The sequence below is a fragment of the Poecile atricapillus genome, chromosome W, assembly GCF_030490865.1.
Source record: "Poecile atricapillus isolate bPoeAtr1 chromosome W, bPoeAtr1.hap1, whole genome shotgun sequence".
In the NCBI taxonomy this organism is placed as follows: Eukaryota; Metazoa; Chordata; class Aves; order Passeriformes; family Paridae; genus Poecile; species Poecile atricapillus.
The window spans coordinates 13,877,278-13,892,749 of NC_081288.1; the positions used below are offsets into that span (position 1 = coordinate 13,877,278).

The 15,472-nt window shown below is 43.5% G+C and overlaps 1 protein-coding gene across 1 annotated transcript in view; it reads left to right on the plus strand.

The window, feature by feature from the left end:
- The window catches only part of LOC131591574 (cadherin-related family member 3-like), a 29,995-nt gene extending 19,391 nt beyond the window's left edge, over window positions 1–10,604 (plus strand). Inside the window, exons 15-20 of the mRNA XM_058862397.1 lie at window positions 817–1,061; window positions 3,583–3,746; window positions 5,023–5,036; window positions 6,468–6,499; window positions 7,497–7,545; window positions 10,291–10,604. Coding sequence (XP_058718380.1) covers window positions 817–1,061; window positions 3,583–3,746; window positions 5,023–5,036; window positions 6,468–6,499; window positions 7,497–7,545; window positions 10,291–10,604 — 818 coding nt within the window. The remainder of the gene's footprint in view (window positions 1–816; window positions 1,062–3,582; window positions 3,747–5,022; window positions 5,037–6,467; window positions 6,500–7,496; window positions 7,546–10,290) is intronic.
- The last annotated feature ends 4,868 nt before the right edge of the window (window positions 10,605–15,472 follow it).

Sequence of the window (15,472 nt, forward strand, 5' to 3'; positions counted from 1 at the left end):
AGTAAATCCCTGACCACAGGCCCAGTCCTGGTGGTACAGACCTGGGCTGTGTTGTGCATTGGCCTCTCAGCCACAGAGCAGCTCATGGCCCTTTTTGTGCTATAAAACAGGCATGGCCTTCAAGAACATGTCAACTCTTCATCTCTGTGGGGCCACAAGAGCAAAACCAAAGCATATTCGGTGCCTCTTCAAGGCTCTGATTTCCCGTATACGTGGTCTGTCCAGATCCTAGCTGCTGGGGCTGGTCTCCCTGCAGCCGGGGCCATGAGCAGCTCTCCAGCTACAATGGACAGAAAGCAAGGGGTGGGGAGCCAGCATTTCTAAACTCTCCTCCCTGCCCCATGATGTTGACAGAGCGCTGGAGGCAATGAATGTCACGAGTCTAACTCTCTTCGAAGGCCACTGCCTCAGGCAGATAGAGAAGACATGAAGAGGGGCTGGAGCAGCACTCCAGAGATGGCCCAGTAGCAGAATGAACCCTGCCACAATGCAGGGTCCTCACCCCAGCTGGGTGTTGTTGGGTGCTCCCCAGGTTCTAAGTCCAGGTCTTTCAGGTCACCTATGCTCTTGTGTGCCCTATGGCTCTGAAGTGTTCCCACAGCATCCATTCTGCTATGTCCCCATATAAGGTCTTATTCTAGATTGCAATGCTTTTATGACTGTATTGTTTTAAATTATTTTATATGGTACGAGGAAGATCAAGGAGCCCTTCTTGTCATTAACATTTCACCACACCTCACCACTTGTTATACACATTTACTTTAATATGGGATTAAAGTAATTTTTTTTTTGCATTTTGGTGTTACCTTTTTGCAGGCAATGAAAATAGACATTTCATCTTTTCACCAAGCGCTGGCTCCAACACATCTCATCTGATTCTTGCATCAAGGTTTGACTATGAGAGTGGACTTGATACAAACTGGATTTACAGTCTGAACGTCCACATAACAGATGACAATTTAGTATCTGCCAGGGACAAAACTACACACTTAATTAAAACTGGAACAGTGACTTTAAGCATCAGAGTTATCCCAAACCCAACTACTGCCACAACCACTACAGTAAGTTCACTAAGACTTATGTCCAATTCTGCATTTCTTTTATGGAGTAATCTACACAGGAGTAAATAAAAGAGGATAGATGTATGCAAAAAGAAAGCAAAAACCTAGAGTGCATCTAGTCCTGGGAGGTTCTGAGCCCTGCACTCTTATGATGAAGCCAGAGGTGGTTGATGTGCTCAGTATCATGAAGGATTAGTCCCAGGTACAGAGTCATAACACGTGTTTTGTATTTCTAAAACAAAAAGGGCATGAAGCCAAAGGACTGGGCATGCTGCCATTACCATGCAACTGGAAAGTTAAAGATTTTGGCAGCTTTATTAATAAGGAAAGAGCAGGGATTAACCTTTGCCTGGAACCTTAAAATTACCTCATGCATTTTGCACTACCTCTTTTCTTATTCATAACTCTTCTCTCCCCCAGCTGCCTCGCAGTTTTGTGTGCTTCTTTATCATTGGAGCACATTAATCTGTGGCTATCAAAGTTGAAACAGACAACAACAACAAGTCCTCATTTCTCAAAAGGGTCTCTTTTCCAGACCTGAGGTCACTGTCATGTAAAACTTGGAGCAGCATGTCAGGAACCGAAGCAGTTTTGCACAGCCTCAGCGTGTTGCTGAAGTTTCAGCAGGTTTCAGACAGCAAATCCAGAGGGCTGGGATGGGTCTTTCCTGAGCTCCATGCTCATGTGATGGCCATAGCCGAGCTGAGGAAGCCTGCACAACTTTTGGCAGCCCAGGTGGGATCTAACATTGCACAGCCTGTGGAGCTGTGGGCCTGTGTCCAAGCAGTACTTTCCACTTCTCCGCACAGCCATCCTAGTTGAGTTCTGTCTTACCAGTTTAATTTTGAAGCTGTTTTCCATCAGGCTGGTGCAGGATGTACAGAGAACTTGCTTTTGTCTTGCCTGTAGATGTGACACAGCCTGCAAGTATAGGCCACTCTGTCCCTATCCTTGTACCTGTCATCCCTTCATGCCTTACTGCACCATCTTCCATCATCCACAGTCCATCCATTCCCTGCCTGCCTGCAGAAGGCATTACCCTTTGCTCTCTGGCATTCAGAAATGAAAATGAGTATCCAAATGAAGTGGTGAAAGAGGCCTTGGCCCTAAAATTGTCTAGATCTTCTAGAGGCTCCTGCTAACTGAGCCAGAACCAAAGGATCCTGCAAACAGCACATACAAGTCTAGTTGCTTTGCTGTGAAAATGCTTAGATCCAAATTTTCAGACTGATTAATAACCCCATTCTTATCTAATGCTCTTTTGGGAGCAAATCTTGATGTGGAAATGAAAAGTTAAGCTGAATAAACTTATTCTGTATTTCTTTCCTGTGCTTTACCACAAATACAAGCAGTCTCAACCACATACCACAACATTAAATGTGTCTCTCCAGAGATATCAGCCTTCCACTTTCAGGCTGTTTTCCAGAAGAACACTTCCATTACAGCAGGTTCTCCCATCACTATTCTTTACATGTGTTCAGTGCAGCAACTTGATGAGTCAGAAACTGAAAAGCTGGTAGTGTAGAAAAGAAGCCCCATCCCAAAAAGTAACTTGTGACTTCAGTCCAGGTGAAGATAAAGTGGTAGTGGTGATTTTGAGATTATTTGAGCCTTTCTCTAAGGATTGGATGTATCTTTTTTTGACAAGACTAAGTAGGTTATTTTAAAATTATCCTTAAACTGGAAAGAAATAGATACCCTGCTCAATTTCATACTCAGTGTGATTACAAATGCCTTACAGAAAATTAAATAAAAACTTCAGTAGATGATCAAAACTAATAGTATCACACTAGATAATGAACCACGTAGAGTAAATGAGTAATTTCTGAAATGTGTGAGGATCGTTTCATAATGGCACCTTAATGAATGAGCTGCTAGCACCAAGTGATGTGCCAGCTCAGAGATGTGTCTCCTGACACTCAGGAAGATGTGGGAGATTGCAACTGCTCAGGAAGTGTGGTTTTTCCTTCTGGAACAAGTCACTGGGTAAAAAAGGAGTTCCACTTCTTTTTATACAATAACCCAGTTCCTTAAGGTTCAACTCCTCTTACAAAGCAGGCTGAATGATCACTGCAGTGAAGATGACCCACTTCCAGTTTTGCCTTCGGTAACAAGAAAACATTGTCTCAGTAATGGCAGTATTCCCTGAACTTGCCCGCCCTCCAACAGCGTGCTTACAGCCTCTCAGGCAACCTGGAGCTTTTAAACTCCACCACGACATGCTTGTTTTAATGTAAGATATTGAAACGTGATCTGGAAGCTCCCCTTTTCCTTGTGGATGGGCTCCATTTCACCTGCCTTTGGTTGCCCCAGGAGCTCGGTGGTCCATCCCAGGCATCTGAGGTGCCTTGGCAGTCAGCAGGCAGGCAGGCACACTGTCTCCCTCCTCCTCCCTCCATCATCTGCAGAGCCCCGGGGCAAGCTCGGGCAGGGTGCCTCGGTGCAGAAGTTCAGCCAGATGAAAGGTGATGTTGCTGTCAGTACGCAGCCTCGAGGAACTCTTCCTGTCTTGTTTTAAAAGCCCGGCTTCACTGTTGTGACGAAAAGGGAGAACCTCTACTCTCCGTCGGCGTGGTACGTGCCATTCGTCATCACCCTCGGCGCTTTGCTGCTGCTCGGGCTGCTGGGCTGGCTGGGGCTCCGCAGCCGCTGTCCCCCGGCGCGGAAGGGCCGCCGCAGCCCGCGGTGAGTGCCCGGCACCGGGACAGGGCCAGCAGTGACACAGGCGGCTCAGGTGCTTTAAATCTTTCATAGCGCTACGCCCTGTACTGTAGGAAATGCTAATAGCCGGTACAGCGGTATTGGGTGTTAATGGTATGAACGCAAGGAAATGCGTCCACGGCATTTTTTTCCCATGGGTTTAGTAATATTAATATTAGCAGAAGGTAGGAGTGGAATTAGCAATTATAACCTCTAAAGGCAGCTATGCTCATGAGGCTCAGTCAGAGCCTGTGCCAGACTGTGCTGATCACAAATATTTTGGTCTGTATTTGACCCCCACTCCAAGGGAGCTCCCATCTAGGTAGTTACTGGATGCGTTTTCCTCCCTCTCAGCTACAGATCCCGGCGTCCTTTGCAAATATTGGTGCTCATGCCAAATTCATTGTTCTGGCAAAACTTCTGCAGATTTCCTGGAGTTTTACCAAGCCAGTTACAAGGCTCTGGCCCATAAAGCTTACCTCTAAGTGTTCGTGCTTGGCAAAAGGCATGGAAGCACCTGGGACCAGCTCCGAGTCACTGTGAGAAGTGCAGAGATCCCTGCTGGCTGCCTTTTCAGTGGGCTGAAGCCAGACTGCCTCTAAATTCACTTTGTACTTCACCAAACAAAGATAAGCAGTCCTTTAAGTGGCTGGGATTAAAAAAAAAAAAGAAGAAAAGAAAGGGATTTCTACAACTATTCTCAGGATTTGGACATCAATTTAGAAGTTCCATTAAATGTAAAGAACTACTATGTCACCATGACTATAGTTCAAATGGTGTGAGCAAGGCATTAACAGCTTGTGATAAAAATGACAAATGAATCTAAGATACTGCTATTATTTATTAATTGGGCAAATGATTTATTGGCAGCTGGGGTCTCCCATTAAAAAGCAATTTCTATATTTTCAAAAACATTTATAACCATTCAAATTCTTTAAAAGGTATTCTCTGAGCACATCAGATCAAAAAAAAAATTGACCTTCCTCCAAGGATGGAACAAAATGACAATATCTGAAAATGTATTTTTCCAGATTATATAAATCCATTCTGCTATCATCAATAAGATTTTATTATTTTAAGAGCATTTCTTCTTGAAGAAGTCTTAGGGTTTTCTTGTTTGAGAGCAGCATTAAATGATGCAGACTTTCTGTGAAAGCAAAATCAGAAACCAAATAAATCAAGCAAATCATGATTTTTTTTTTTTATGTAGGGAAAACCATGACATTTGTTAACTACACTCTTAATCTTCTTTTTATTACAGGATAAATGCTCCAGGTGTGTACCTCTTTTCTATATTTTAATGCTTCAAAGCAAGACCTTGTTTATGATTCCATGTAAAACATATAAATTAATTTCTAGATATAAATTTAACACAGTAGAAGGGTACTGAGATTAGATAATCTTAGCCAGTTATGGAAGGCCTGACAAAGTGATTTCATGGCCTTTTTAGTCTTCAAATCTATTAACTATTAGGCAAAACACAAATTCAGAGTAGTCTGGTATTCTGGCACGGATGCCAAGAACAACGGCATTTTTCACACACAATTTATATGCTATCATTCTAAAAACAATCCCAGCCATCTATAGCACCTTCAAGAGAGATCACTGTTCTCTGATCACTTCATTTGCTCCCTTGACACCATTACTTCACATAAATAAAGATTTATTTTGAAGTATTGGTGCTTTTAAAGGGGTTTGTATAACTTCACAGGGAGATAAATCACACATGGAAAAGCATGATTTTTTTAAGCAGACTTTTTCTTTTTAGTCCCACTGCATTTCTGCTAGAAAGCATTGCTCATATGGGCTCAGTTTGACCTGGCTTTTGTAATTCTACTTTCCTCAGTCAGTGTCTCCAGCTGGAAAAAAACACAGGACTAACAAACCCCACAAAATTAGCTGTTCTCTTGGTTGCCCAGTTTGAGATATTTCAGTGTTGGCTGGTTTCCAAAAAGGGAAAGCGTTTTGCTTTCTGAAAAACTAGTTCCCAAATGCTGGGCAGCAAAGTCCAGACAGAACAGGTTTCCCATCACTGCTCAGGTTGAGATCCACCAGCAGCGCTTCAGAGTTTTGCACCCCTGGCTGCAAAGCACATTTGTGGCCAGGCGCAGTTCTCCAGAGAAAGGCCATTAAACAAATTGGCAAGGAGTGAGCAAGAAGAGCCCTCATAGCAACTGGTTAGGTATCATCCACAAATGCATGCTGTTGAGATGCCCATGGCACTTCTGCTGTATTTGTTTGCGTGTGGGATGAGTTAATAGTGTGGTAAATTTGCACACAACCAAACTGTTCTTCAGTCTGAATTTTACTTGACTGAAAATGCAGCTCTTCCATGTTTTGTCTCCAAGCTGATATTTGACACATGCTTTGCAACCACAAATATTCATGTAAAACAATAATCTGCATTTCTGGTTCTGATATTCTCAAAGGTGAATTCTTGTATTTGTTCATATTATTTAGAAAGGGAAACCTGTTTGATAACCACTGCTATTCATTCATTACTGAGTTTTCAAGACTAGTCTTTTGATTAGTCACTGGCAACTGTGGATTCTCACTCAGCTTTTGAAAAGAAATAAGACTCATTTAAGATGTCTCAGCTATTGAGTAGAAAGAATGTCTATTTCTTTGAGAAAGTATTAACTTTAGTATCTACAGTCACTATCAGAGAATTTTGATTATTAACAGTGTGCATTTTCTTTTCTGTAGAAAAGAAGAAGCCTAAGAAAGACGTGGTTGTAGTAAGTACTGCTGGCCTCAGAAGAAGAGCCAGTTTTGCCAGCCCCATCATGCCATACCATCATTGGACCCTTTTTATGAATGGTGTCTGTTTTCCAAAGAGAATATGAAAATGATAGGAAAGGAAAAAAATATTGTCCTCAAGTGCAAAACACTTCATTGTCCCATCTGGTCTCTGTGGTTTGAAGCAGCATGGGGTGTGAGGGGTGGTCACCTGCACTGGGGCCCCTTTGCTTCCAAGTGCCAAAATGCTGTACTTGGGTGGTCAGACAGGCTGTGCCCACAATGACAGGGACACTGCAGAGTTGCAGAGGTGGAATTACAAGTGCCCCAGCTTCACTGATGGCAGCAGTGCATTGCTGAGACACCACTGACTCTGACCCACCAGAGTGCAACGAGTAAGGTATGCCAGCTGTATGGAGTTTGGCCATGATAAGCTGCTTGCAGCAAAATGTCATTTTGTTGAGATGTTTCTTTGCTCCTGGATCTCAGGGCTCCTTCCTTTTCATAGATATGATTGTATAAAGGCTGCATAATTGCATAAATAGACATAATGCTCTCAGGCCTGTGGTATGGTTCCTGGAGTGGTTCTCTGCAGGTCCAGGAGCTGGACCTCGATGACACTTGTGTGTCCCTTCCAACTCAGGAGATTCTGTGAATCTGTGCAAGGCACTTTGATTAATGAACTCACTCTCCCCAGATTTTTCAGAGAGGAGATTCCCAAGCTATTCTGGGTGGAGGAGACCCTTTTGTGGTTACACACATGGAGGCATTTAGCATGTCAGAACTTATTAATTCTCCTTTAAATATTTATTGATGAAACCCTACACCACAAATGGCTCTTGTTGCCAGTTTAGATTAAACCCAGCTAAAGGAAGGCAATATACAGGTCACACAAATCCACCTCCATCCAGGTAGTTCACCATTTCCAAATCATTGCTCCTCCTTCTGACTTAACTAATTCATAGGTATCATTTCACATTTTGTGTTTCTTCACAGACAATGACAAAGCTAAACACCATCTTTGATGGAGAAGCCAGAGACCCAGGTAATAAAAAGCAATTATCAGAGGACATGAATACTAGGCTGTAACCAAACTGGATTAGTTGATTTAAATATGGTTTAACATTGGCTTTTCATATTTCCAGTTTGCTATTTCCAAGGAGAATGGGAGCTGTATCTCAAAAAGTGAAAATCAAGACAGTGCCTCAGTAACATCTGAATAGTAGAATTTACTTACAGCCCTTGAAAGCACAAATCTGATGGTCAGGCTGTTCACTACTCCTCTGCTAAACTGGAATGTATGGATGTGGTATAGGAAGGTGGGAGGGGAGGAGGAATTTGCTCCGAGTCTCCTGTCCTGGTGCTGTCATAGCTACATGGTCTCACCAGTCTCATGTCTGGGAAATGGCCAGGAGATTAATGTCACTGCAGAAGTGCTGCCTTCTCCTCCTAAACCTCTCCCTGGATGCAGGGTGGGTGGGTGAGTTGCTGGCTCCTGCACAAACCTCCTCCCTTACAGCAATGGTGCATTGCTACTGTTTATCCAAGGCTCAAGCATTGCTTGTTGGGGAGAAAAGGGAAAGCCATCAGCTGGTGACAGCTACTATGTCACCAGGCTCCAGCTCTGCAAACTCTGGGCTTATTTGATAAACCAGCTGGGAAAAGTGAAAATGAGGAGAATGCTACAAATCTCAGGATGAACTGGGGAGCTCATCCAGCTCCCCAGATGACAGCCACTGCTCTGCAGCAGGGCTCGTTACAGGAAAAATTTTGTTGTTTTCAGGAGGGTTGATCTGGCTTACCTCATTCCCCTGAAACACAGCCCCTGCCTGAGCCCCTTACTTTGATGCTTGGCCAGGAATCAGGATGCCCAGCCCTGTACCTAATGGCTGAGGGCCCCAGCACAGAGATGGGGAGCTGGTAAAATGTGACAATCAGATAAAATAGGTTTTAAAATAATAGATCTGAAAATAGGTCTGAAACAATAGGTCTAGAAATCATCCAGAAGAAGGCTTGTTTCAAGGCTTGGATTAATCTGGCCTATTTCCACCCAAGTGCCTGTGACTTGTGTTTCTTATTAGCTGGCTCAGAGCGGTTGGATGCCTTGAGCTAATGGGAAACACTAGGCATGGAGACTTCAGTACAATTTGGGCAAATAAGTGGGACCCTACTGTACAATTAAGCCCATCCACAAGGCTGCTCAAGGCCAGTTTCATCCAGGTCAAAGCTCACCTGCTATTTATAAAGAGATCTGGAGGAATGGGCTCCAAAGTCCCTGCTTTTTTCCCCTGTGTAGCTGCATTTCTAATATATTAAACATGAATAGTCTCTAGGCTGCTGAAAGAGCTGCTTTCCAGTGTTCTTGCAGGGCTGCTGGGGCTCTGTTTCTCAACCAACCTAAACATACTGGACTTAAGGATGTCTGAGCTCATTCAAAGAGCCATCCAGAGCTGTAGCATCTGTGTCATGCCTGACACAAACACTAAGCTCTGACACAGCTCTGTGCTGACAGCAGGGAAATGTGTGCTCCCCAGTTCTCCCTTCTCTTCCCCACAGCTTGATGCAAACCCTAGAGGGTCAAAGGTTTCTGGTTTGGAAATGAGATTAAATAATTCCTGGGACATCATCTGTTGAGTATGATTAGGAGGGATGGTCAGAGCCTGTTTCCTGACCTGGGCTGCTTTAATATGCCCACCTTGTAAGCAGTCAGAAAAAAATAACATGTAAAGAGATCCAGTTTCATCTTGAGTTGCTCAAATTGTGTCAATGTGTCACAAATGATTAATTCTGATACAAACTGCAACATTTAGTAACACATAACCACTGTTTCTTTCCAAGTCATAATAGTCTTTTGGTTGTCTCTTATTGCTAATGTTTAATTACAGGAAGTGCCATTATAGCTTCTGATTCTCTGTTTAGCAACATACACTGAGTTAGACTGTGATCACACTGGACACATGGTAATTTTTTGACTTATCTCTTGGTAGCAGTGAACTGAAGGAGAGGATATTTGCTTTTAATGTACAAGTGGAAATTACCCATGAAACCTGAATAGAGATAGAAATCTTTCTGACAAGGGAAGGTAGCCATGTGTGTTAAACAACACAAATTTAACAATATTTTATATATATGATAGAATCATGTACTTGTATGAAACACACAGTACTTCACTCTATTAATGGCAAAGTGGAAGAAAGCATCTAGAAGAAAGAATTTTACACAAATGGAAAAGGAAATCACACAGCCAAAACTCACTGGATCTCCAAATCCTGGGTCAGTCCAGGTGAGCTGACACGGCCTGGAAGATGTGTGTAGCATATTGTGCCCCTGAGAAGGTTTTGCTACCTCTGGTAGGAAACTCTACATGACAAAATAGGCACAGACATATACAATGGTCTTGCTTAGTATGGTTCAAGACAGAAGTTTTGTCCATTCAACTATGGATGTGTTTGTCACACTACCCAAGTTAATCCCTGGTAGCTGGAGCTTGGATAGAGTTATAGGGCGATAAGAAAGTTATTTCTTTTGGAATGTGAATGTTTTAAATATCCTTGTTCTCCTAACTGTGAAGACAATTCTTAGAGTGGCAGAACAGCCAGCATCTCTGAGTGGCTGTTGCAATGCCTGGGTCCCCTCAGAAATGAGGCTTTCCTTCTCAGGGCCACCTCCCCAGCTCAGCTGAATTCCAAGAGCTTCATGTTTCTCATTCCAGTCCCATGCTGAGAACTGTCATGTCTTAATCTGCTAAAGCAAGAATGATTTTAATCTGTTGTCTTTGTGTTCTTGCAAGTTACTGGCAGAATGTACGAGTTCAGCACACGGTCGGGGGCCCGGAGGTGGAAGAAGAGCAATGAGCCCCTTCAGCCAGTGCTGGCTATGCAGGTAACTTCCAATGCCACAGAGAAGAGTGGCCAAGGGGTGGATACAGCAGAGGCACCAAGTGAAAAAGAGCCTTCAGAGAAGAGGAAAGAGCTGACTGCAGCAACAAAAGCAGCTGCCAAGCCCTCAGCAGGGCAATCAGAAACACCAGGCCGATCTGGGCTGAGATTGCAAAAGAAGAAACAGGAGTCTGAGGATAGGGAGTTATCCTCACCAGCCCCTTAAGGCAGGAACTGACCTCTTCTCCCAAAATGAACTCTGCTTTGTTATTAAGCCAGAGTGCATGAGACTCCAAGGCTTCTCTCAACAGACCATTGATCTGAACAGCCAAAGAATCAGATGTGATTTTTCTGTCTCTCTCAGCTGTAAAACAAAAGGTGGCCATAAGGTTTATAATCCAGACACAAAGGCAGGATGAATCTGAATGTACCTTTGGCAGGTGCATGTAAGAGCAGGAGAGAAGAAGAGGAAAGAAAGCAGAGTCATGGACAGAAGTATTCAGTGCTCACTGCCTCCTACAGACTCTGGTAGTTTGCCCCTAGAAAAGTCTGCACCTCTAGCAGGCATGGTCACATCCTCTGATTGCCTTTGGGAATGGCAGCATACACAGATGTGCTTTCTCAACAATAAATGGGGTCTCCTGTCCCTGCTGAGCAACTGAATGAGTGAAAAGCACACCAGGGTAGAAATGTTTGCTGGTAAAAGTTAAAAATATTTTCTTTTCATTCAGTATTTCATTTCAACCCTTCCTCGCCCTCCCATCTTCCTGTAGAAAAGACCATGGCTTGAAAGCAGTTCTGGAGTAGAGAAAACCCAAAGCTTCTTGTGGTATCTCAGGCTGTCAACACTTTCAGCTTATTTATCTTTTGTAACACTAAGAGCATTCAATATCTTCACCTTTGGTATTTCCTCTGGCACATTTAGTGTTTTACAGAATCAAGTGGAATGTACTCAAAAGAATAATGACAGTAAACACATGGGGTGAAATAATCTTTTCTGAGAGTGAGCATGTATAATGTAAAGGCTATCTAAAAACCTGATATAAAACATACTCAACAAGATTTTATAAAATTATTTTAATCTGAAGAAAAATAATGATAAATGATGACTTTATACTCTATGTCTTTGTTTATTTTCTTTCCTGATTGCAAAGTTTTCTGACAGTAAGGGACTGATATCAGGTTTCAGAAGAAGATTTTGGTTTAAGTTGAGCAGGGGCAGTCAGTGAAGATTTTATTCAGTCTCTCACATACACTGTTTTTGTCACACAGCAAAGGATCTGGATGGAGAAGTCCACAGGAATTTCTCCAAGGATCCTACACTCCACAAAAGCACCTGTCATGGTGCTGTAACTCTTTTCTGTGGTCCAGAGGAGTGGCTTGGCTCAGGAGCAACTTCCCTGACAAATACAAATCATCTTCAGCCAAATACTGTTTCATTGCACAATCAGAACCCCAGTGTGTAATGGGCACCACAATGATACAGACCGGAGAGAGTGATTTATACTCTCTGAGCACGGTATCACTTTACCGTGTCCATGGCAGTTGTCACAACATTGTTTGATCTTCTGGCACCAACAGGGGCAGCCACACATTCAGTGCTCCAGCCCACCACTCTTTGTATTTTTTAGCTGTAAATACAGCACATTCAATTTATATCCAGGTGAGTTTCCAATGACATAATGAAACTGCAGCTTCTTAGCAGATCCTCCTAGCACTCTGACACCAAACTACCCATAGGCACACCTGGCACCTCCAGACATTAAATTTTCTTACCTGAAGAAGTTAACTGCATTACTTTCATGACAGGAAAACACAGGCTTTTTGTGTTGACTTTCCTGGGCATTTCTCTAGGACAGCTGCTTTGCTTCCTTGATGATTTTCATTTTGCTTCAGTGATTAAGGGATGAATAATTTTTTTATTTTTTTGTTTTTGAAGGAAGGGAGAAACAGGCTGTTGTTTTATCCAGGAAACTGGAAAAGATGCAGATGAATACTTGTCTTTCTTTACTACTGTTCCTGCTGCTGAACTGCGCAAACTTATTTCCTTCCTTCTTAGGAAAAAAGCCCTAACAGCAGCATAACCTGGTATCACAGCGGGCTCTGAGCTCTGTGTACACAAACACAGTGTCATGGCACTGCTGCTGCCGTGCTCTCCCACAGCTGGGCAACAGCTGGCTGAAAACCAACTGCTCTTGTCATGGTGCTCTCATACTCCTGTCTCAGAAAATATGACAGCTGAGCAAAGAGGAACCATGGATATAAGAGAGATGCCAGATCCAAGCACTAACACTGCCCAGAATACCTGCACACAGTTGAGGTGGGTTTAGGTGATGTACTCAGCATTTGTGGAGGAGAGGAGGCAGGTTTAAGCAAGGTAAAGTATCCTGTGAGTCCCATGCAACTCTCTGCATGAGGAAACAAGTGTGCTGACCACAAAGCACAGCTTCACCCTTCCTTACACTGTTGCTTCCATATGTGAAATTCTGATCTCCAGTTCCAACTCATTCTTCATCTTGATCTTTCCTATAAAATCTTATTTTGGACATGCAGAGGACTACTTCCCTTGCTTAGGATTCACAAAATCAAGGAATAACAAGGTTTTATATGAACTTTATGCTAAAGCAGCACCATTTTCTTATCACCTGCACCTACTACTATCGGTGTTCCTCTCTGTGAAGGAACCAAGAATGAATTCTTGGTCTCATTGAGCCAAAGCACATCCATTCATGTCTCTGGCTTGTCTTTGGTAGGCAGAACTGACTGACCCAGGTGTACACTTGTTATTTATTGTATCAAACAATACATGAAAATATACTTCTAAGATAAAAGCAACATATTTTTTCATAAAATAAAGATTATAATACACTGTCCAGTACAGCTTTAAATGTTAGAAGCCTCTTCTCATTGTCAGAGGAGCTTTTGTGCTTTTTAAATTCAGAAGTCTTTTGAGAACACAGAGTCAGTGTCTAGAACTGCCACTAGATGGACTGAGAGCAAAGATTAAGTGCAGCTCTACACAATAAAAGCATTTGATAATTGGAACAATTAGCTAAGAACATGAGCCCTTTCCATCATTTGAAGCTTTCAGAAGTCAAGAACTGCTGCTGTGTGCTGGAGAGGGTCAGACTAGATGCAAGGAACAGCTTCTCTAGTCTTCAACAGCTCTGTTAGCTTCTGTGAACACAGATACAAGGTGTGAACTTTGATGCCATTTATTTTAGACTGATGACACTGATAAACTGAGACTAGAAGAGGAGGAAAGGCACCTGGTGGTTCAAGCAGACTGACTGGGGGCAACAGTTCCTGACCTACAGCTGCCTTTTATATGTTATGCAATAATTTTTTCTGAAGTCAACAAAAATCGGTGCTAATTCTGCCACAGCTTTTGATTGCTGTGTCTCTGCCTATTACACATCTCTGAAGTGCTTCCAGATCTGTGGATTGGCATTGCTCTGAAAGCTTCAAGGGTGCTTAGGGAAGAGCACAGGTCACTTTTCTTGACGGGGTCTAATTCCTCCAAGCAGTTTATGTCAGATCATGTTACTGGGGTTTTGTGCTTTTCTTCAAAGGGTCCATTTTCATGCTGGTGTTATAAATAGCACTTGCAATAAACATCAGAAGTCTTGACTTCTGGCAATGTAACTTCTTTTATATTAAGGAATATAGAAGTGCCAATAATGCATTTCTTCATGATCTGAAAGAGACCTACACATGAGAACAACTTCAGCTGCAGAGATGGAGAATGCCCAGGAGGCTGCCACTGTGTGACTGCTCACGAGGAGCAGGAGATGGTGTTCAGATCCCCACAGAGAAGGAGGGTCAGACAAGGGGAGAAATCCTCCTCCTCCTCCTGTGCAAAGAATCTGGCTTCTAGGTTATCCTATGAGAGCCAGATTACAACACTGTAATGTAACTAAGGCTTTAACAGCAAGCAGCCACAGCTGCATATTGCACATGTCCCAGCTGGTTAGTTGTCTGACAGCCACAGCCACATCAGGCCTTTTGCAAAGCTCCAGCTGAAAGGCTGAACACAGGTTCAGCCCCCACTGGGCTCCATCTGCACATGTTTTGTCTGAACTAGTCCCTGCAAGCTCCCCATGTTGTCACAGGGGAGAAAGAGACGCTGGGGGTGATTTATTGACATCTCACATCTCGAATAGATCAGATGAACTGTGCCCTGAAAACAGCTCTTTCTGGATGCCTGAAGCAGGTATCAATGACTACAGAATGCACACAAAGATAGATCAGCTGAGTCTCTGCCCAGGTTGTTCAGGTGAGGGCAGGTCTGTGCCACTGCACCAGTGCCAGAGGAAGCTGAAAATGAGGGAAAAACTGAGCACAGAGGGCAGCCAGGCTCTGCTGCTGCCTGCTCAGATCCCAGGGGGAGATGGGACACCACCCATGCTTTGTCAGTGCTCCAAGGTCTGCTTCCTGGGACCTGTCTTGAGGGAATTCTGCATCTGGAATCAGATGTCATGAGATGTGCATTAAAACAGCCCAGTAGAAAAGCATGGGCATGGCCATGAGATTAAAGAAGTCAAACACAAGCTTCAGCAAGTTTCTGCAGTGGGCTCAAGGTTATTGAGTGAGACACACTTGCAAACAAATTAGATAAATACATCTTACTCTGAATTGTATTCAAGAATGGTATAACTCTGCAGTTCTTTGGTACCTAACCTCAGCTGCTGTGATCAATAGATGCCTGGGATTTGATTTTGGGGCAGAGTCCGTACTTCTGAAGCTTGAGAAGAGCAGTTGGTGAATGACATGGGCAAGGCATGGCTTGGTCTGGCCATGCAGCTCTGCTCTCTTCTTTATGTGGATACCAGCTGGGACCATGCAGACTGGAGCAGCAGTTCTGTGTTTGCACAGAACTGGCCCCTCTGTGCCCAGCACTGCCTGCTGGGCAGCTGTGACAGAGGGGCTGTGTCTGTCCCATGCACATGAACCTTCCTCAGGCAGGGTTTGCACACTGGCTTCTGTTCATGTAGGTAGCAGGAGCCACAAGCTGCTGTATCTGCACATTTAGTGCAGCTCTGGGCACAACACCCTGGGAGGGGACAGGGTGGAAAGAAAAGGAGCGACTGGAGA